The following is a 23746-nucleotide window of genomic DNA, read 5'->3' as shown; positions in this document are numbered from 1 at the left end:
AAACTAACTAAAAGAATTTAAAAAAAACGAAGTCACCCTTTTGCTCGAGAATCCTTCAAGTATTTAAACCGTCTCTCCGGCAACGACGCCAAAATTTTATTATGCCTAAAGTGTAACACAGTGATTGTAGTATAGCCTTGGGGTGTCGCATCCACAAGGAGATGGAAAATTAATTAAAGAGTCCAACAAACTAGGATTTTCGTTGTGAGTCGTGTAACAGATAATATATCAATTTGAAATGTGTTCAAATGTTAATATGTGAATTTACGGGATTTGAATCAAAGTATGAAATAGTGAAGTGCCGGGATTTCCTTGATTGGTTCGGATCATTTAATATCAATCATGCATTCATGTACTCAATTAAAGATTTTTTTATCAAACTTTAATTGGGGAATATAACATTAAGGCCCAATTTAATTTACAGTAATTCTAAAATATAGAGTTCCTATAACATATACTCGCTTTAATTTATCGAAATCAGATTCTAAATCCACTTTATACGTCAAGCATAAAATTATAGAGAATCTTACCAATAGATAGTTGAAATTGAAATTTAACAATTAGGTTCATTTTACGAAAGATAAAACATGATTAAATCTATGCGAAATATAGTAAAAGTTAAATTAATCTCACAACAATGCTTTTCGATGGAAAGAACATGATTAAATCCATGAAAAACTAATATATATTAAACCAATCTCAAAACATATTTATAAGAACAAGAAATACAAATCTAGAATTGTTTAGCAATGGAGATCATATTACAAGCATGAGAAACGTTGAAATAATCGATATCAATCAAGTTCCTCCCTTGCTTCACTAAGGATTTCTAGCCTTCCATGGAGTTTCTTCATCCAAGATGAGAGAAAATTGATGTGGAGAGGAAGAATGATGTTCTGGGTCGAGATTAAGCTTAAAAACGTGTGCCAAACAAGTTTCCATAAATGTCTGCGTCAAAATAGGAATCTGGGATTTCACCCTTAAAAAATACCCATGCGACCGCATGGTTCAACCAAAATGGCCCTAGAAGTTCTCGGAAGGCAGCCATGCGACTGCATGACTTTATAACCATGCAATCGCATAGTTGTCACCATTTCCTCCGCTGGACAACTTTTAGTATTTTTGCCATAACTTTTTCTGCCAATGTCCGATTGAGGTAATTCAAGTTTTTTTTTTGAAAGATAACTCGAAGGGCTACAACTTGCTTCAGAAATCATCTTCCAATTCAACCATTTTCCATCTCAAAAATGGGTCTTAACATGAGGCTGAGAATCGGTGCGTAACTTTTTCAATTGAGAATTGATTTGTGAAGATGTTATGGTAATATTTCACTTTTTTTGACCTCAAATTACACCCGATTGACTCCTAGATTTCTTGAATCATCATTCCATCGCTCGTCTCATTATGGATTATTTTCAACTTTGTCCTTGAACTTTCACTTTCTTCCATTATGGTCCTTTTTCGCTCTTTTCTTCTAAATTTCAACTTTTCTACCAAAATGCTACCTGAATCAAAGCATAAGTATAATTAGTGCATTTTGGTACCAAATAATAACACGAATGCAATAATTAAGAGGAAAAAATTATGATATTTTGCACTCTTATCAGATCCCAACCCTCTGCAACAAGGGCATATGCTACTTGGTTTCTCTCTGTGTCGATGTGGGAAACTGTGTCTCTATCGAAGGAGATGGTGTCTACAATCTTTCGGAATATGCCTTGAATATCCTATGGTCCTCCTCCTCCTTTGATGATGCATTGAATGGATACACTAGAGTCTGCCTCAACCCAAATGTTAAAATATCTAATGCCTCTAGCTAGTATTATCCCATCAAGAATAGCCCTGAGCTCTGCATTTTTTCTAAGATTAATTTTGTGCAGCCTTTTCTATTGCAATGTGAGTTTAATTACATTTTGGAAAAATTCTATTCCTAGAAAATGAATCTGCAGAGATGCAACAATAAAAGAAATGGGTGTGAGGTGTGATAAGGATTTTATTAAAAATCATTATTGTAAATAACAAACGACGATTTATCTTGTACATGGGGACCAACATTTTTTTTGGCTGCAATTAAAGGATCAAGGTCTTTTTTGAAAATTTAGTTGAGCCTCACCCTGTCCATTTCTTCCATACTAGAAAGTTTTTTTTCATAAAGACTTATTCTACAAAGAATTAAAATGTATGTCACTATGTATAACATACATAACTAAATACAAGAATCGTATGATAAGTATTGAGATATTGACATTTAGCAAAAATATCGTTGATAAAATGTATTTTTTCTTTTGATAGTTTTTGAATGATATCTCAGATAGACCCCTCAGAGAAATATCTCGATGAGGAGAATCAATGATCCTCTTATAAATTTTTGTTACCCATGTATAATGGCATGAATATGAAAGGAAAAATGAGCATCAATATACCAATTTTCATAACTTCATCCCTAATGTCGTTATGTACATCATCCCAAAACACTTCAACATTACTATGATAAATGCTTTTAAAATGGTATGAGTAGTTCTTTTTCATATTGCAAATTATGTGCCATATTTGGATGTGTCATCTCGTCCAGAGTATCTCAAACTAGTTACAAGGTAGAACTCCTTAATTAAAAATCTCATATGCTTTCTATATTAGTATGAACCATATTTGGCTATTTTATTTCGATAATTTTGAGGCAAATTATTTTCAAACGACCTCCCTGGGCTGTGATGTTAACTCAATTTTATTTTTCAGTTGGTATAGACCAAATGGTTGAACGTTATATCAACGCCTCAAATGGAACAATCAAACCCCAATTTGTGTGGGCCATTTGAAGCAACCTAATTTATTAGCGTTGCTCGTGGCTCATCCCACTTACTTGGACAGCTAAATGATTATACCCGTTCTATTAGCCCATTATTCTTGTGTTGGGCCTTTGGACCACTATTTGACCTTAAGTTTAATTACTTTGTATGACCATTTTACTTGGTTAAATGGTTCACATCTCCTTTGCTTCCTTGGTGCGAGAACTTACAGTTGCCTCTTCTTCACTCTTCTACCCACTCTCGATTTACCCATCTCTATTGCCTTTGTGGTTTGATTCATGTGTGATATTGGCTTCCTTTTTGGTATCTTTGATGGGTAATTTATAGCAACCGTAAGTGTAGGAACCATTTGGGAGTTTTTGGTGGTTGTTCTTGGTAGCATCGATTGGTTGATAAACTGAGCCCGGTAAAGCGTTGGTAGTCTTGGTTTTACATTCTATATCTAGTATCAGAGCGTGGTGGTTGTTTTTCGACCAGAAATTGACAAAAAGGTGGCTAATTTGCGAAGTTCTTCAAAGGAGCCGAACCTGTATATCTTGAATCCGACCAAATCGTTGACCTATTGAAAATTTTGAGCCCATATCTGAGATCAGCAGGTAGAAGCGCCCCTTTCCCAGAGGCGCATAACTCCAGTAGCGACCAACGTTGGCAACGCGTAGCCCTCTGGCGGTGCCACATGACGACATTTTTTTGACGGGCTTCCTTCGGGCAGTTTGTTTATTTTGATATCTGAATGTACTAACATCAATTTTTTGTGTTTCAGGTTATGCAAGAAAACTTGGACGATTTTGCCCCTGGATATCGATCGATGTTCGCGGCTAATTGCATTGATATATTTACTAAATCTTTAGGGCGAATGGTGGAGGCTCTAAAGCAGCAAATTCGTATCTCTCATAATTTACGGACTCAGATGGACTCTTGTAAATTGACTTATCCCATTAAATTTCAGCATTAGCACATCCCCTGTGGGGTGACATTAGGATTGGGGTTACCATGATGGGGTAACATTGCTTGTGCTAGAAATTAGGATTACTTGCTCTTAATTTTTTCGATCGAGTACTTATTTTTGATAAATTAGTATATTGTTCCTTGTACTATAATTTTTATAAAATCTCTTTTGATTGGACATATCTATTTTGTTGCATTGTCAATTTCGTTGTGTCATTAATTCCATTAGAATATCTAGACCTTATCTGTTCGAATATTTTCTTGATCTAAAATTGTGAGTCTTACAAAACCATGGAAATCTAGGACGGAGTACATTGTCTGTGGTCCTAGGACTATTTTGTGTGGTTTGAATGTGATTTTGTGCATTTTTTATTTATTCGTAAAAATGATAATTCACAACTTTGATATGGGGATTTTTAATAGAAAATGTGTTTCTTTCAATTTGGCAACAAACAATGAAAGACATTTTGGTCCAACAAAAAGTTTAAAAAGCAATTGAAGGCAATTTTTCGTTGATTTTTCAAAAGAACAAAAAGAAGAAGCCGATGAGCTTGCTTTACCTTAATTATTTTGGTAATACCCCAAATTTCACTTTCTACATTTGGCCAATATGATTAATGCATTCCATGCTAATTACATTGTCATTTGCATCAATTTCCTAATTACTTTCTCTTAAAAACGTGTGTTTGATCATTGAGGCTTTAAAATCTTTATATAGTGATGATATTTGACTCCTTGACCTAAGTAGTGAATTTCTCATTGAGCTATGATAGAAAATTAGGTTAACTAGATGTTGAAGATTAGCTTGGTAAGTAATGGAAATCGAAAAGGTCGAAAATTAGTATCGACAAAAGTTCAAGCCTTCTATTCGGTTGTTCGAGATCACGTTAAACCCTAGATAGGTAATTGACATATTTGGGACATGTGACATAAAGGGACATGATCATGACGCGATAATATATGTCTCATATGACGTTATATATATTGAGGTGCGAATTGTGGAAATTAATCGAGAATCGGGTATCAATCGGGTAAGTAATTAAATGAACGGTTGAGGAATTAGTTCTATAAAATACTTTGGGATCTTAGAACAAGTGAAATGGATTGTAGACACGTCAAAATAAGTCGAGGATACTTGGTTTGTGCCTGCAAAGATATATATAAAATCAGATTTTTGCTACAAGTGACCACCTCATGCTTGAACACCTCGCGCTTGGGATGTTTGTCATTTTAGCACTGAATTCCTTCAGCCTTAAGGCATCAATCTCGTGTCTACTCCCTAAACACTTAATATAGGATGGATGTAAATCTTAAAAGTCACAAATGCATCCAAATATAATGGTTGAAAGTCAAGTATGGCTGCAATGAAGACACATCGTGCTTGGACACCTCATGCTTGAGATAGTTGTCATGTTAACGCCCAATTCCTTTGGGCTTAAGGCATCAATTTCGTATCATACTCCCTAAGAACTGAATATAGGATGAATATATATATTTTATATCATAAATGGATCCAAAGATAATAGTAAGAAAGTTAAATGTTGCTGCAACGGAGACACCTCCTACTTACCTTGTGAAAACTTGTCAATCTAACATTTAATTCCTTCAGCCTTAAGACTTCCAGCACGTCTCCTAAATCATTATCACTTTATATTGGATAGATATACATCTTATAAGACACATATGTCTCTATATAAGGTAAGGGAAATGTCAAAGTTTGCTGCATGAATCCACCTCCTATTTGGACAGCTCATGCTTTGATGATACTTGTCTTTTAATTGTACTTTCCTTCATCCTTAAGCATCATTCACGACTCCAACCCTTGAGGCTACTTATACATCTCTTGGATAAGACATTTAAACCCCCAAATATATCCCCAAGTGAAAGGGAGAGCAAAAGAAGCAAAGAGAGATAGAAAAGTAAGAAGCTGGGATTGCAGTTTGTAAAGGTTAGTTAAAGTCACCGTATTGAAGTTTTTCTTTAGTCCTTTTGGGTGTTTTATAATATTTTAAAACTCTAAACTTACTTGAGATTAATTAGAAGGGTTGTTGATGATTTTATGATGGCAAAAAGAGGGGTAATCAAGTACAAGAACCTGAAAGAAACCAACAAAAATAGAGATGTATTGATTGATGAATTTGGATGGTTTAAACTTTGATTTTTTGGATAATACTTAAGATATAACTTGTATCTATGTAAATGAATGTTTTTACATGATAGTTATAAGGATATAAATGGCCTTCTAATTGCCTGAAATCCGATTGGTAACATGCTAACAAAATAGAAACCGAAAACTATCACAATGGAAACTGTCTGATTTTAGTTGTAGAAATGGACTATTTTGAGGCTGAGAACACTTTACTTGTCACGACTTTAGAGCATTATCACCTTCACATACATGTTATAGAATGTGGTAAAAAGTTCGGAGTCATTGGATATAGATAAGGGGGTGAAAAGGGATTGGAAAAATAATTGGACGGTAAGGGAAATCTGAAAACAGATTCTGTCCAATTTTGTATTTAATATGGTTTCAGCATTTACATGTACACTAATCATCTCTTGAGCCTAGAAAATAGATTCTAAGGGTACTAGGTTGTCAATAACAACTGGATGACGTTGACGTTCATAATTTGACTCGAGAAATAGCGAGATTTATGGGATAAGTTTGTAATGCCATCGGTAACTTGAAATGATGATTCCGTCTAAATTATTTTGGTAATAATGGATGTATCTTGGGATTTTGTGCGTTAAGGTTATTAAATTGAGGATTTTCTTTAATATTAAATGGTAATACATGTGATTTTTCGACTTCGAGTGAAAAAGGATATTGATCTAATCTCCATAGAAGCTTGCACACACAAAGGTGAAAGGTAAGTGAAAATCCATTTGCAACTACGATGCAAGAACCTAGTATATGTGACATAGTAATGTTGAAATATCTACATAACTTTGATAAGAGGCTTATAGCACATCACATGGTGGTTACGATCATTGAGTATAAGGTTGCGAAACCTATTGACATCGATTTTCATTAAATACGTCATTGATGAGCATTTTCATATGCATGTACGACATGTGACATGGTTGAAAATCCTGCATGCAAAATATGATTTCAAAGTGAGTTTCATTATAAATGTTTTATTGACCACTACTAGGGCACCGAGGTATGTGAGGCATGCTAATGTGATATGTTTGGCATTGCGGGTGTTACTTCCTAGGTGATTGCAAAGGTAGATAGGGAATGGGCCTTTGATGATCACGGGAGAGCGGACCACTCGACTGTGCCCTTGTGATATTATGATTATTGGCGCTGTCGGGTGGGAGACTTCTTGGGTGATCATAGGGGTAGTCAGGGGATGGGCCTCCAGTGGTCACAAGAGGATCATAGTAGGTGGGTAAAGGGCCCAATGAAATGAAAGATTTCAAGTGAAATGATTTCTAGTCGATTTTGACGAATATTGAAGTATGATACTTTTTATCGTGATATATAAAGTAAATGGCATGGTGTCATATGTCGTTATTACTCATGATCAGGACATGCATGATTTTGCCTACTAAACATTGGCTTATATAGTTCTTGTATTGTAGGTGAGCATGAAACTACATAGAGAGCATGGCTAGCTGTGGAGCTCCTACAGGATTCCAGAGTTCGATGTACATGGATGACGACCTGTAGGGTTATTTTGTAGGCTGCTATCTGTTGGGTTATATTTTGGAATCCCATGTAGTGTACTTTTGAAATGGCCTGTAGACGTGCTTATAAGCTCAAAATATATATGTTGGATTATGGCAATATGATTTTGGGTTTCGACATATTATATGATCGTGTCACAGGTGATTAGAAGTTAACAATCTAGAACAAAAAAAATATATATGTAAAATTCTATATTTAGGTTGTGTATAGATATCAATGTTAACTGGGGGCGTGAAAATTTTTTACTTGTCTGGTGTTGTTTAGAGAAAGGTGGGCAAATTGAAAATCACCAAAGAACTTTGAAAAAAAGTTGAAAACTTGTATTTGCTCAAATCTACCCCGAACAAGCTTTACTTACTTGAGCATTTTTTCAACTGTAAAATAGATCCTTCAAAAGACCTTGATGATAATTTAGAAGTGTTTAACAAATTCGTCCAATATATCGCTAACTGTGAATAGATAGTGTTTGAAACTTACAAGGCTACAATTTTGCTTGATTCTATGCTAGACACGTACAAGGAATTTAAGCCCTTGTTTGAGCCCCATTTTTCAACTAAAATACATTCTTCAACAGTGATTTGACATCATTTCAACCACACATTTTTCAATAAAATAATATTATACGCAAATAAAAAGCTTTTTCTTATTTTTTAACCATACATTTTCCATCAATACACTATTCAAAAATTCATTTTCTTACAAAAATAGAGCTGAAACAAGGGCTAAAAATGTAATTAAGTATGGTATGGACTCTTTAACGCCTGAACTTATCATTGACTCACTTATGATAAGAAAAGAGGTGAGATTCACATGATGCGGGTTAGAACTCAATTTAGACAGAACAATCATAATGGATACCATAGTGGCGAGTCAAGTAGTAACGGAGGGAAAAAGAAGGGCAAGGGTAGGTTTAAATCAAAGTCTAGAATGAAGGTTAGAAAATGCTATAGTAGCGGGAACACGGGGCATATTATAAAATACTGTTATAAGGAAAAGGATAAGCAAAATGTTAGAGAGAGATAATGTAAACGTATTGTCTTCTACTTTTGATGTTGATGATGGTGAAGTTTATACGATTACAAGTCATGTTACTTATACTGCTGAACTGAATTTGATTGTTAATTCATGTATGCACGAGTGGATACTTGATTTTGGTACATTTTTTCATGTGACATCTGAAAAAGGATTGATTTGAAAACTTGCATGAATCTAATGTTGGGCGTGTTGTGCTGTGTGACAATTTTGCTTACACTATTGCTGGAATTGGTGATATTAATATAAAGTTTAACACTGGCTTTGTGCATACCTTGAAAGATGTTAGATATATTCTTGAACTGTCTAGAAATTTATCTTCAGTAGGAAGACTTGAAAATGATGACTTCACTAGTAAAATTGGAATGGAAGCCAAAGGGGGGTTAAGATCATTGTGAGTAAAGATTTTACGTTTAACAAGGGTGAAATGCCTTGTCTTAAGAGTGCGCGTGAGACTGTGAGTGAAATAGAACATGGTAATGATAAAGATCGGTTTAAGGTGGGCTTAGGAAAGCTTAGCACATTTGTCCCTGCCACTCTAAATGAGGTGGAGACTCAAGTTCAAGAACCTGAGGTGGAGAATAGATATGAAGTAGTGATAGAAAAGCATCATGAGGAAGAGAAACCCTTAACAAACTACAAATTTAGTTAGGGATAGATAGAGAAGACAAAAGAGAGAACCTAGGAGATTCGGATATGAATCTGAGCTAGCTTTTGCTCACGCTAGTTATGAGGAACTAGTTGATAGAGAGCCAAAAATCTTTGAAGAGGTGATGAAGAGTGAACAATCTAAAGAGTGGTTTAAGGCAATGAAAAAGGAGATGGGCTCCTTAGAGAATAATCAAATTTTGGAGCTAGTACTTAGACTTAAGAATAAATCTACTGTGGATTGTAAGTGGGTATTTAAAGTTAAAGAGGGTAATTGTACATCTAACCCCTTAAGGTTTGAAGTTAGGTTAGTGGCTAAGAGTTACACACAGAAGGAGGGTGTTGATTATAATAAGATTTTTTCACCGGTGGTTAAGTACACTGTTATTAGGGTCATGTTTGCATTGGTTGCATATTTTGATTGAAAACTTGAACAACTTGATGTAAAACTATATTTTTACATGGTGAAATTGATGAGCAAATCTTTATGAGTCAACCGAAAGGTTTTAACGACAAACCAAACTCTGATCATGTGTTTCTTTAAAATGTCTTTATATGGTTTAAAACAGTCGCCTAGATAGTGGTACAAAGATTTGATTCTTTTGTACTCACTATAGGATTTCAAAGAAGTAAGTTTGATCACTGCTTGTATTTTCAACATAATGATGTTGATAATAAGTATGTGTTGTTATTACTTTATGTGGAAGATATGCTCTTGATTGGTTTATCACCTAAGTTAATAAACAACATAAAATCAAAGTTAAGTGGAGAATTTGACATGAAAAACCTAGGTAAAGTTAAGAGAATCTTAGACATGGAAATTGAAAAAAATATGTCAAATTCTACACTGTCAAATTCTGCACTATTTTTGCATCAGACATGGAGATCAAAGGTGTTGAAAAGATTTGATATGAATGATTGCATGCCTGTTACATTAACTTTAGCTAATCATTTTGTATTATCTAAAGATCAGACTCCATGTAATGAATATGAAGTAGAATACACAAGTATAATTCTATATTCTAATGTGGTTGATTCCATTATATATTTGATGTTTTGCATTATATCGGATTTAGTTTTTGCTGTTAGTACTCTTACTAGATACGTCTAATTCAGATCCTGAGCATTGGGAAGCCTTAAAGTGGCTGTTAGAGTATTTAAAGGGAACTAGGGATATAGGTCTAAATTTTGGTGCTAGTAAAGAAAGCGTAAAATTGAAAGGTTTTGTAGATGCAGACTATACGAGGGATAGAGATGGTAGGAAATCGACTTTTTCTTATGTGTTTACTTTATCTAACTCTTGTATTACTTGGAAATCACAACTATAACACATTGTTGCACTATCCCTGATAGAGTCGGAATATATTGTTATCACTGAAGCCATTAAATAAGCTTTATGGCTTAGAGGCTTACTTTATGAATTGTGTCATGAATGATTAAGTAGTAGTATATTCAGATAGTCAGTCCTCTATATATCTATGTAAGAACCCTATTTTTCATGAATGTATCAAACACATTGATGTTAGACCATATTTTATTAGAGATATCGTATCACAAGAAGTGGTAAGACTTGAAAAGATATATACATAATACAATCCTTCGGACATGGGCACAAAGGTGTTGCCGTTGGTAAAATTTAGAAGTTACAAAAATATTCTAAACATCGGTGAAGGTAACTAATTTCCAATTTTATCGTTCCCTTTTATTGGAATTATTGCTAACAGGTCTTAATGTTTCTTTGTAGGTCCTTTAATACCAATGCGGAGGTATGTTGTCAAATGACCTTATCGAGCTACGATGTTAACTCAATTTTATTTTTCAGTCGACATGGACCAAATGACTAAGCCTTATATCGACACCTCAAACAGAACGACCCAACCCAAATTTGCATGGGTCATTTGAAGCAACCTAATTTATTAGCGTTGCTCATAGCCTGTCCCACTTACTTGGACGGCTAAATGATGATACCCATTTTAGTAGCCCATTATTCTTGTGTTGGGCCTTTGGGCCACTATTTTACCCTAAGTTCACTTAATTTATATGGCCGTTTTACTTGGTTAAATGGGCCGCCTCTCATTTGCCTCCTTGGTGCAAGAATTTACAGGTGCCTCTTCTTCACTCTTTTGCCCACTCTTAATTTACCAATCTTTACTGTCTTTGTGGTTTGATTCTTGTGTGATATTATCTTCCTTTGTGGTCTCTTTGGTGGGTAATTCATAGCAACCGTAAGTAGAGGAACCATTTGGGAGTTTTCAATTGTTTTTCTTGGTGGCGTTGATTGGTTGGTAAACTGAGCCCCGTAAAACCTTGGTGGTCTTGGTTTTACACTCTACAATAATAAATAGTTTATCGATCAATTGGTGCTAAAAATTGATTTGCCAAGAAAATTGCAAAAGCAAAAAGGCCTCTTGAACAAAGCTTTCCTCTTAGGTGTCATCTTCAGTTTAAGTATAGATATCAAGACATCGATGCCCGCCTCCAAAATCGGTTGGTAGGATTTATAATCTAATCTCACTCCTACGATAAACATAAATTCAACTAGTCACTCATATCCTAACCAACAATAGGGAGGGAAAAAAAACATATGTATCATGACACAATACAAAACTTTTGAGACAATGCTATAAACAATTGTGATATCTTAATTGTTTAGTACATGATATTGTGAAAGGAGTGTGAAATAAAACATCAAAATCTCATAGAAAAAACTTGTTTTGGAGATGGTTGCTATGATAAAACTAAACAATTTTGGTTATCTCAAATCTGACAAATAATGGGAATAAATAATTATACAACGGGTTAATAAAAAAGGGATTTGTAAATGTGTTTGTTATTAATTGCATCCGCATCGATGAATATGATTTCCATATATTATAGACTAAGCAAACAATAGTTACTAATTATAAACACTAAATAAAAAAAAAATTTATTTTACAAACTATAAGATTGTATTTGATATCAAAAAGGCAAAAACAAGAAGTACAATTTGTGTAAGCGTATTTCTTACAAGATAGTTAATAATAAAAAAATTCTAACAATCAAGCGCATGTAATCATAGTGATGTATTCTTCTTCGTGTTTGGTGTGAGATCAACTTCCCTCGCCTTCTTCGCATTGTTACAATATTGTGTGGATTTTTGGTCGATTTCGTATCCAGTAGGCCACGAATTTCATAGAATCTTCAATCATTGTTTTCTTTAATTATGAGTCAATCTTTGTCAATGATCACGAGGCTCTACGGAAGGATTTGACGGATATATCAATTTTGATGGGGCAAAATAACACATGGGGACGTATTTTCCATGGAAGAATCCTTAATAATCATCGCACGAAGATGCATTTTTCTGGGCATATGTATTCTACAGTGATATTTTTGGATTTTAAATTTGCATATGATGTGAGATTTAGTCTCTTTTTCAAATTCAGTCTTAATGCTGATTGCGATATTGAGTAATATTTGGAGTTCAAAACGAAATATCATTTTTACTAATTTTGAATTGCATGAAATTTATTTACAATATGTAATTTGTACTTATTAAAAAATTTATCATTTTTACTACAAATTAATAGTATTTCTTATCTTAAACAAAAAAAAAGCTCAGTAAAATTGGAATTTTGTTTTAACTAGTCAAAAGGTGAACATGTATTGCACGTTGTTTTAAAATACTTTATAAGTGATGTAAAAGTAATATTTGATACCAATTTGTTAGAGGGTTTGATGAGTCTCGGATGAATTAAAGAAAATAAAATTTAGCATAAAAATTTAAGAAAAAATTGTACTCAAATTGTATTCTTAAAACTCAACTTTTATGATTCAATTTTTTTGTAATGATGAAATACTATAAATAAACAATCTTTTTATATTACATTTAATATATAAAAATTTAATTATTAATATATAAATTTAAACACCTATTAAATTTTTCAGATAAATGAATATGAATAAATTCATCTATAATAATTTTAGATTTATGCAATTCAAGATTCATGTTTCATTCATTGAATTTAGATTAATGTAAATGTTAATTAATTGAGAATTAGCCCTCGTTTGACCTCTATTAATTTTGATTATAATGTGGGGAGTAGTATTTTTTTTTAAATGGATGGTTGTAAAAGAATGAAATGTTTTCCATTTATATTTATTATTATTTTATTAAAAATTGTGTGGTTTAAAATAGAAAAGAGAAAAATATAATTTAATTTGATGATATTTAATGGGGTCCAAACAGGGGCTTAATAACACAAATTTCATAAATGATGATAATTTTGTAATATTTATTATATATCGAAAAATAAAAAGTAAGATATTATTGAAATAATTGAGCCCCCGTTTGAGCCCCATTAATTTTTATTATATTATATTTTATTTTTCTTTCTCTTATTTTCAACCGCACAATCTTTCATAAAATAATATTAAACGTAAATCGAAAATTTTTCTTTCTTTTTCAACTACTTATTTTTTAAAAAATACTATTCCACACATTAATTTTTTCCCATAATGAGGGCCAAACAGGGGCTGAATTGTAGAAGGATTAAAATCATCCAAAAATGATTCTCCGATGTTATATTTTTATATTTTAATTAATATAAGTTATAGATTTACGTTACTGGGTGAAATTTTCCCAAACAAGGGGAATCACATCTTATTTGAGCCCAAACTCCGAGCCCAGTCCATTCTCCTGGATGCAATTTGACTGGGTGAACCCACCTTGAGGGAGCGTCGCCCGGTGTAATCAACTCAGACTCGACTCACTTCCTAGGGTTTATACACTGATTTCTACTGCGGAAATATTGTTTCAAATTGCAAACAGTTTCCCTAGAGATCTCCTTTCCGGTAAGTCCATGTGCAACAATCATAAATTAAAATTTAGATATTTTGTGAGTTCTCGGTAATCGTTTGTTATTTAATTATATAAGAGCCTCTTGACATACAAATTTGTGTATATATGCATGCTAGTTTTGTTAGGTAAGCAATTTTTGGGGCATATTAAATCTGGTTTTACGCCATTTATTATGCTCTTATTTAAATTTTTGAGAAATAGCAATAGTATGAGTTGCTGTGTTTTTATGGTTTTTATTATTTTTAATTTTTTTAATTTTTTTTTGGGGAGGCGGGATTATGATGCTAAATGAAATGTTATCTGTAGGTTTGAGGGAAGACTTTTATGTACAGGAAGCATGGCAAGTAACCCTCCATCTTCTGGTGCACAGGTAAGTTTCCTGAAGAGTATGCGTCTTATGATTCTATAGTATCCCGTTGTATAGTGGTAATTTGGATATGGACTTAATATTGTGAGGGTTTGTTTGGTTATGATAATGTTGTTCTGATTAGTTTCTTGTAAAAGTACTATAGTAGGCGTGGATATGTTGAAAAGAGAACACTTTAGTTAGGTTGCTGGAAGACAGCTGGGGCAAGTTGTTGAAGAGAATGATGTACTTTTGCCGCTTGAAATATATGCTAGAAAATGTTTATAAAAGAAAAAGTACTACGTATTACTGTTTTTTGAATACGTAATCTGAGTTGTTTTAACAACAGAAAGAATAAGTAGTTCTACTGTTAAATTTTTTTTTTTTAATTATTTTTGGGAGTCTTTTAATCTATTTTTGTGGTTTCTGTTTCTCTCTCAGTCACTTTGGCCTCCTGTGGCTGGATCCATGCCCCCTCAAAGTTTTGGTCCTCCCTTTCCTATGCAAGTATGTTATATTACTCATTTTTACATCCGTATTTGGTCTCGTTTTATTTTTGAGCTTTTTTTCCTCTTTCCTTTTGTATCCATAATTTTACGAAGTTCATCATGATCATATTTGACACCTATTTGCTGCAGTTTCGTCCACCAACACCACATGGGCAGCAATTTATTCCTCCTCCTGCCACTCAGCAATTTCATCCAGTTGGACAAACACAACATGTTGGGTTGCCTCCTGGTCAAAGTCAACCTCCACAATTTTCTCAACCAATGCTGCAGTTTCTGCCTCGATCTAGCCAGCCAGGGTATGATACACCAACTTCATATGCCCAACCAAGTATTCCTATCACATCTGGCGCGCCACAGTCTCAGCCTGCTGGCCCAAGTCCTGGAATTTCATATTCTTCGCCATATACCGTAAGAAATGGGCAAGAGTTTATTGGTTTCATGTTTTTGGAGAGCCATTGACATCAATTTGTTTATTTTGTTTTTTTCCAGTTCACCCCATCTTTTGGCCAGCCACAGAATAGCATAAACACGACTTCCCAATTCCAACCTGCATCCCAAGTGTCTGCACCTGTTGGCCCTACCAGTGGACAACCTTGGTTGCACTCTAGTCAGGGTGCCTCAGTTGTTGCACCATTACAGCAAACTAGTCAGCAATTATTAGTTACAGGCCTTACCGCTGCTACTGTGCCGGTTAGTGTCCTTTAGTGCTATTTTTTCAGTAGAAACTTTTTCAATTTCTTTATAACATTAATTTCCAGTTTCGGGTTGATGTGCTTCTAGAATTCCCCGAAGACGCATATATAATTCAAGCAATTCAAATGTTTATTGTGATGACGTGTCTGGCTTCTAGCATGCCAAGAACAAAGAAGTTAAAAGCATTCTGTCGCTCTTTTGGCTGTTCCATGTTTGTAGGGGATACAACTCCTCCAGCCTGTAGACTTAATTGTAAACATGGTTCACACATAATTCACTTATCTAGTTTTTATTGAAACTCTGGAAACACCATAGATGTTACACATGCACGAGTTATTTGCACAAGTTATGCCCCAAATTGTAATTTTTTTTTCTTGTATTGATTAGAGCTTTTCTTTTAGTTTAATGAATTGTGGATATATTTATTTGATCTTTTCTTTTACTTCTTTAATGAATTGTGGATGCAGAAAAGATAGTGCTCCACCCCCTTTTTCTCAGTTCGATCTCTTTCAGAATAAAGCCATTTTTTTCCTCAAGGCTCAACCTGGATTTTTACAAATTCGACAAAAGATGTCGTTTTGTTATGGATAACAGGATAAATATGTGATTATTTTGCGTAAACATACTGAATTTTCATGCATTCCTAATTTCTTGTGCTAAAAAGGCTAAAGTAGTAAAACTATACAGAAATCCATATAAAAATTACATGCCAACATCCTTTAAAAATATGTTAACAATTGTAAGATAAGCCATGGACCTATGCTTATCATGGGACAGACATACCATGTTGCGTTCTTTTTCAACCATTCAGAAATGGAAGTGACTAGTCAAACATGATAGGAGTTGCTAAAAAACAATCGGCTGCTATTTAGAAACAACTTAATGAGATGTCTCGTATATTTTCCAATGTTGAAATATTTCCATCTAGCTTACATCTTAGTTTAGTTGACAATTATTATTTTTCCTTTTCCAATAATTGGATTTTATATTGTTTCCTTTTTTTACCCCTTCTATTGATAGGATTGTACTTATGTATTCTTTTAGCATGAGATAAATTATTTAACCTAAATTTTAAGTTGATATCAGGACTTTGGGTGTCCTAAAATCTCCAAAAATTGATTGACTGCTCCAGCTAACCTAAATCTTTGGATACCCACTACCTTTAAATCACTATGATGGACCTCTACCTCCAACAAACCTCTAGATCGCTCTGGCGATCGTCTAACTTTGAAAATTAGGGTTGAAAATTATCCTAAATTGCAAACCCTAGAAAATCCCCCAAATTATAAGGTTTTAATTAATGCACAAATTTTCAATCGGACCCTAATTTGCTAACCTAAATCCACCTAGACCTCCGGTATAGTTCGAGCCTTTATCTCATTGACCTAGACCTGAGGTGAGCTTCTTGGTACGTGTCAACCACTCGCTGCTCCTTTCAATTACACCTTATTCCAGTGACCTAGGGTCCGACCACTCTTTTACTGGGCATGCAAGACCTAGGGAACCTCTCTTATGTTTGGCGTTTACTTTTGTCATGGAGTGGGGATTTCTTCGTCTACCTTGTAGTTGAGAAGTTTCTTCTTTCACTGCTAAATCTGAGAAAGATTAGTAGATTTTTTGAAGGTCTTGGGGTTTTGGGTATTCTGTAAGAAAATTGTGAGGGAGAATTTGAGAAAAATCGAAGAGGAGCTTCTGTTAGTGTCGATTCTCCTATTTTTTCAAACATTTGCCAATTTGCACCCCCCCCCCATTTTTTTTTTTTTTAATTTATGCAAGTTGGTCCCTGAAGCTTCAAAATCTTACATATTAGTTCTTAACCTTATTGAAAAGTTGAAATTTGGTCCTTGGACTTTCAGATTGGAGAAATCGGCCCTTTTCTTACCCTCTATGATTTAGCGTACCGCTTCTATTATTCTTACTAATGTCAGATACCTTTCGACGACTTTTCTTATAGCTGTACAATTTTTAATTTTAGTTTGACCTAGCCATCTGGCAAGCTTTAGAGGTGTGACAGATTGAGGATCTTCTTCAATTATATTTGATTATTTCATTATCTTGCTACAAATGTCTGATAAAGGAGATTAAACCCTTTTTGACAATAAGATTTCCGGTTGTATTGCCAGAGAATGAGTCGAATTATGCTGAGTGGGAGGATAAAGATGCCTTAGTTAAATCTTGGTGCATAAATTCCACGACCGAGGACCTCATGTCACAACCTGATGTCAGTGTGGCACAGGTTAAAGAAGTTTGGGATGCAGTAATTCTTCGGAAAAATGTCATAATTTTGCATAGATGTTTTAGTGCCAACTGGAAAACGAAATTACCTCTCTTTTCAGCATATTTTTACTACTTCACTGTTTCATTTTCTATATTTTTGCTGACCTTCTTAGTCATTTCCTTTTTTGGAAGTTCAGGCTGTTAATGGTCCTAATACCACTCAACAGAGTGCTTCTGATTGGCAAGAATATGAAGCTGCTGATGGGAGAAGGTAAATCCACTTTTATTTGCTTCTAAAGACTTTTCTTCTGATTTTCCAATTATGTAAATATGGGAATGGTAGACCACTATGGTTTAATCTGCTGCTATTTGACATGGGAAGACTGAATTGAGCGCTGGGCTGACAAGTTCTAGCTCACAAGTGTTAGATATTGTTTGTCCATATAGAATTTGTTGATTTTTGCATTGTTTTGACTTCATGCTACTAGTGCAATATTTACACATCATATGGTGCAATTTTTATACTACATTCGTCTCTGAATTGGAATTTTAAGGGGGAATTGTGTTTATTCAGATATTTTTACAACAAAGTGACAAAGCAGTCTAGCTGGGAGAAGCCTCGTGAATTGATGACACCCTTAGAGGTGAGTCATTTCATTGAAATGTTGCTTTACATAAAACTTGAGTGGTCTCTTCTACTAGTGAAATGACATTTTGCTCTTTTTGGAAATGTACAGAACTCTTATATTGTGGGTGTTAAGATTTGTAGGCTCATTCAAATTGCCCAGTACTGTTTTATGCATATCCTCCTTTTCCTTTCCACTGGTTTGTAAATCAAAAGAAAATACTAACCTTCCTTTATCCTCCCTTTTCACTTTCGTAATGCTGTCAACAATTTGCCATATAATTTGTGTAAATAGTCTCTTGATGCCTTTGTTGCCTAGCATTAATATCACAATGTTCAATCTTTTTGATTGTTAGACTTTGGAAAGAGTATATGCATGTTAAGCCTAATTTTCTATTCGCCTATAAACATTTGGCCCTCCACATTTAATATACGCTTGTACATTGATTAACCTTTTGTAGGCTGTGCCTTGATTCTATAATTATGTGAATAATAGTATAATACCTCATGCTAAGTCCGTTTCAACAACCGACAATTGGAGTTCTGGAAGATGTCCATTTTTATTCCTGTGAATATTTTTGGCTATTCACTGAATGTCAACCCTAATTGAGAATGTAATTTTATTTATTTATTTTTGTTTCTGCTTGTACTACACGTAGGTCCATTGATGGTTTAAAAATATTCTATTGATTTTATTAGATTGTACTGGATTTGTATATAATGCCAATTTCAATTGGTATGATGGAAGTTCTATTATCATTTCATTACTCGCGCAACATGAGTTTTGGTGCCCAAGAAGCTCTACTACTATGAATTCAACTCATGTTTGCAAGTGTCAAAATAACCTGAGTGGATCTTTGGAAAAAATTACTCTTACCAAATGGACTGCCCTAGCAATCTCATAGTATGAGGACTTTTTTGCTAATGTCTGTTACTGTTTAGTACTGTTAATTTTCTCAATCTTTTTGCTAAATCTTTTTGCAGTGGTGCATATTACTTTTATGGTCTCAATTGTTTTTATCACTCCGCCTTAATTGTTGTGTGAATAATTTTTGTGTTAAATTTGCTGAGAGGCTGTAAATTACTCTATCAGATCTCATTGAAAGCTTCCTTAGGAGTTTGTTAACTATTTTTACCTGCAATATGTGACATCAACTAAAACTATGGGTGGCCTTGAGTGTTTATTGATGTACAAAAACTGTTGCTTAAAGTTTGAAGGACAACCTTCTATAAATTTTCACTAATGATGGAAAGTCTTCATTTATTATGACTATTATGGTTTCTTTTTACTAAATTCCTATGTTTGTTCCATCATTATTACAAGGAATTCATGCAACTGAAGACAAAAGGAAAAATGATTAGTGGCCTAATCTTTTTTTTTTTTTTTAATATGAAACTTGTACTCAGTAATGTCAACTGAATTTATTCATGTCAATGAAACTGGATGGAATGCGAGCAATTGGCATTGAAGTGGTGCACTAGCGGTCATTTGAATTTATTATCCTTTTTATGTTTAAATCTATTGGACTGTCATAATGATTGACCATAAAAGTTCTATGACGAAGTTAGGAGTGATAACTCCTCAAAGTTATTGATGTATGTTACCAGGTTGATGAGTATTATGCTTACGTGAACATTGATTTCTGAAGTTAGAGGTTCTACTTTAGTTCAATTGGATAGACATCAAGGATATTCACGGAATTAGGGTATGCTTGATGACTTGGAACTGAAATGTTGTCTTCCGCAGTAATTCCATTTATGCTTATTTGCTTCTAGTTACAAACGTTTTTGTACTCTCTTCATTCGAAATGTGTGCACCTTTTCTACTGGAATCATGTCTTTAGTTGTCGTGTAAATAGTTGGGTAGTCTCATATACTTAATTATGATCAATTGATACCTTAAATTTGTAGTACATTTTCAATGGGAAACGCATGTGGCATAATATCCTCTCTCCATTTCAATTTCTGTAGATATATTTTTAGACATTCTTTAACTTTGTGCACCAAATTGATATATTACAGCTGTGCTGGAAATGTAAATACTGTCTACTTCCTTGTAAGACTTATTTGAACTTATCTGCTTGAGCATTTCTGTTTTGATAGAGAGCTGATGCCTCAACTGTTTGGAAAGAGTTCACAACTCCTGAGGGTAGAAAGTGAGTGTAATTATAGTGTTCTACGCTTAATATTCTTTCGAACTTTTTCTGTAGTAAATTTCTCAACTTGGTTATATTTCTGAACTTTGCTCAATGGGGCCTTTTACAGGTATTACTACAACAAGGAAACAAAGCAATCTAAATGGACAATACCTGATGAATTGAAGGTCCATTGATAGAAATAATGCTCTTGTATGATTACTTTCTTAATTTATTCTCTTGGACTTACTTTTGCAATATGTGCTTCCAGTTGGCCCGTGAAGAGGCTGAAAAGGAAGCTGCCAAGGGAGCACATACTAGCTCTACTGTGCCAACCTCTGCTACAGGCACTTCTGTTGAACAACTATCTGCTTCTGTCAACACAGTCAGCTCCACCAAGACGACAATGTCTGGAGTCACTTCAAGCCCTGTAATGGTTGCCTCCATTACTGATGCTAATGCTTCTCCAGTGATGGTTTCTGGATCATCAGCGACCCCCACGACACACGCTGCTCCCACAAGTGCTGTTGGTGTGCCCTTAGCGGGAGAAACTGTTGTGCTATCACCTTTTAATCCAACACCAGTGTATGAAATTCTTCAATAGCTTTAATATCCACAATTTGTTTCAAGAGTGTTCCTTCAACAATCGCTTATCCATTTCAGAAGCAACATGGAAAGTTCATCCTCCATTATTGAGGCTTCGCTCGGTGGGGCTTCTTTGCAGGATATGGAGGTATGGATTGCCTCTTAAGAGTTATATTTGCAGTTGTGCTACTCATTTTACATTAAGATAGTGAGGAAGCTCAATCTGCTTAGAATTTGAAATTTCTTTCTGCCTTTCACATTGCATTCCCCTTGATTTGTTTTATTGAAATGTCTTTCATATTGTGAAACCAATGTTTTGAAAACTGCACTGGGAAACAACCTAGAAAAGTTTGGGTCAAGGATTGAACTGGGGTCAGACAGGGGTCAAACCGGAAGTGAAAAGAAAATAAAATAAAATAAAATAAATATATAATTTTTTTGTACCATTAACTATTATGTCATATTAAGTAAAGGAGTTAATAGACATTCCTTTAATATACTAATAATACTTTCAATTCTATTTATAATTTAACATTGAATACAAAGTAAATGGGCCAAGTAAAACCTCAAATAACTGCCCATAATATGCATTTCAAACTCCATTTCAGATTCCTAACGCTATAAATTATAAACGTTTATCGCCACCACTGCACCTCTTCTTATTTCTTTAACTGTATGCTTCTCTAGTAGGTTTTGGTGGTTCTCCTACATATTTATGCCGATATTCTGATGTGTGTGTATATATGCATACTTATACATATTTTATTATAAAATCGTGTGGATTGAGTTTGAGTGAACAAAGTTGGAGTATCTAAGATTGCAGATGACCAGAAAACGGCCGAATCTGGTGAGCATTAGGCATGTTTTTGTCTGAAAAGCAAACCACTAAGGCCTGTGAAACCGTGTCCTGGATTAGGCATTAGGCATGTTTTTGTCCGCTAAAAGCATTAGGCATGTTTTTGTCTGAAAAGCAAACCACTAAGGTCACCTGTTCTCAGTTTAACGAGTTTTTTCCTGGGTTCTGGACATGCGGTTTTTCAATGCTAAACAGACCGGCTTCATTCCGGTCCCCAGGTTCTCCTGTAGGACCAGCCAGTCCGTGCAGTTCTCATAAAATTGGGTGAAACTCTGGTTTCTTGCCAGCTTTTGTCCCTTTTAAATATGCTTGTAAAACCGGTTCTCTAATTGAAGAAAATATATATGTTTGATGTATGGAGGTTTCAACCGGTGGAGAAGTACTATACATTATAAATTGAGTATACTTACTGCAGGAGGCAAAGAAGGGAATGGCTGCTGCTGGAAAAATAAATGTAACGCCAGTGGAGGAGAGATCACTGGATGATGAACCCATAGTATATGCTAACAAGCAGGTATGAATTTTGAAATGCTTTTGTTCACATTTAATAGGAGAGAGATTTACAAGTTTTATATTCTATTCAGGAAGCAAAAAATGCATTCAAAGCACTATTGGAATCTGCAAATGTTGAGGCTGATTGGAGTTGGGAGCAGGTAAGTTGAATATATTCCTCTGGTCTTCCATATATGTCCTTGAAGTGCAGTTTGGTGATATTTAGATGCCATATCAGGCTATGCGAGTTATTATTAACGACAAACGATACGGTGCACTTAAAACTCTCGGTGAACGGAAACAAGCTTTCAATGAGGTGATTGGCTGATCAAACATAGTGTTAATTCAAAATATGTGACTGTTCAGTTTCTTTGAGTAAAATATAATTTGGTCTTTGTGTGTTATTTATTAGTACTTGATGCAAAGAAAAAAATTGGAGGCCGAGGAAAGACGTCTCAGGCAGAGAAAAGCGAAGGAGGAGTTCACAAAGATGTTGGAAGTAAGCATTGAAGTACTTTTGGTATTTTCAGCTTTTTAAGCATTCTTGGTGCTGCAAGTGCCATAGCTTCTTTTATTTCTACTGCTATCATTAAGCATTCAAGATGTCACGTAATGCCTTTTTTATGTGCATTGATCTTTCTTTCTAGACAATCTTTTATTTGGTGCTTCTGAGATCAATAAAATTTATGCATTAGACTGTGTCTGTGCGACACTTACATAACCAACAATGTAGTGATTGTACAAGTCGGAAAGGGAAAATTTTGTAGGTAGGATCACAGACGGATAACATTTTTTAGTTACTTTGTTATTATTTAACTGTTGTGCTTGTTGTTGGTAATATAACTTATTTAACTTTTACATTTACCTAACCGTTCTCTTTGCATTGTGTCTCATTGGATGACTAAGAGTTTAATTTCTTCTTAGGAATCTCAAGAACTTACATCATCCACCCGCTGGAGGTATGTTTCTCTTTTCTCTTCGGTAACAGGCAAAGGATTGTCTTATTTAAATCTTATATTTCAACCAGCAAAGCAGTGGCAATGTTTGAAGGAGATGAGCGTTTTAAGGCTGTTGAGCGAGAAGCAGACCGTGAGGATCTGTTTAGGAACTACTTGGTAGATCTTCAGAAAAAGGTAAAGAACTCTTGTCATGATTGTGATTGAAGTGTTTAGATTCGATTAATTATTTGTACCAATGTAATATTTCCGCATCGTCAATGTGCCACGAATGAAATAGATCATTCTTTTTTTTGCCACTCTGAAGCTTCTTAAGTAGGCTTGTGAGTTTGTAATTTGTGTTTTCTTGTTGGTGGGGTTTTT

At 34.4% G+C, this 23746-nt stretch overlaps 1 protein-coding gene across 2 annotated transcripts in view; it reads left to right on the top strand.

The window, feature by feature from the left end:
• Nucleotides 1-13786: 13786 nt before the first annotated feature.
• LOC111397445 (pre-mRNA-processing protein 40A) overlaps nucleotides 13787-23746 on the top strand; it is a 15784-nt gene continuing 5824 nt past the window's right edge. The window contains exons 1-17 of one of the 2 annotated variants that reach the window (XM_023024390.1): nucleotides 13787-13962; nucleotides 14276-14339; nucleotides 14757-14822; nucleotides 14954-15232; nucleotides 15314-15514; nucleotides 17932-18005; nucleotides 18309-18378; nucleotides 20463-20515; nucleotides 20625-20682; nucleotides 20766-21079; nucleotides 21158-21227; nucleotides 22351-22449; nucleotides 22520-22588; nucleotides 22666-22743; nucleotides 22840-22926; nucleotides 23352-23386; nucleotides 23455-23560. In XM_023024390.1, the coding sequence (XP_022880158.1) occupies nucleotides 14307-14339; nucleotides 14757-14822; nucleotides 14954-15232; nucleotides 15314-15514; nucleotides 17932-18005; nucleotides 18309-18378; nucleotides 20463-20515; nucleotides 20625-20682; nucleotides 20766-21079; nucleotides 21158-21227; nucleotides 22351-22449; nucleotides 22520-22588; nucleotides 22666-22743; nucleotides 22840-22926; nucleotides 23352-23386; nucleotides 23455-23560 (1692 nt within the window). In that variant the 5' untranslated portion in view covers nucleotides 13787-13962; nucleotides 14276-14306. The remainder of the gene's footprint in view (nucleotides 13963-14275; nucleotides 14340-14756; nucleotides 14823-14953; nucleotides 15233-15313; nucleotides 15515-17931; nucleotides 18006-18308; nucleotides 18379-20462; nucleotides 20516-20624; nucleotides 20683-20765; nucleotides 21080-21157; nucleotides 21228-22350; nucleotides 22450-22519; nucleotides 22589-22665; nucleotides 22744-22839; nucleotides 22927-23351; nucleotides 23387-23454; nucleotides 23561-23746) is intronic. The other variant, XM_023024389.1, reaches the window with a different exon arrangement.

The sequence above is a fragment of the Olea europaea genome, chromosome 7 (genome assembly GCF_002742605.1).
Source record: "Olea europaea var. sylvestris chromosome 7, O_europaea_v1, whole genome shotgun sequence".
Classification (NCBI taxonomy): Eukaryota; Viridiplantae; Streptophyta; class Magnoliopsida; order Lamiales; family Oleaceae; genus Olea; species Olea europaea.
Note: the sequence above shows the minus strand (reverse complement) of the source record. Positions and strands in the feature narration are given on the sequence as shown.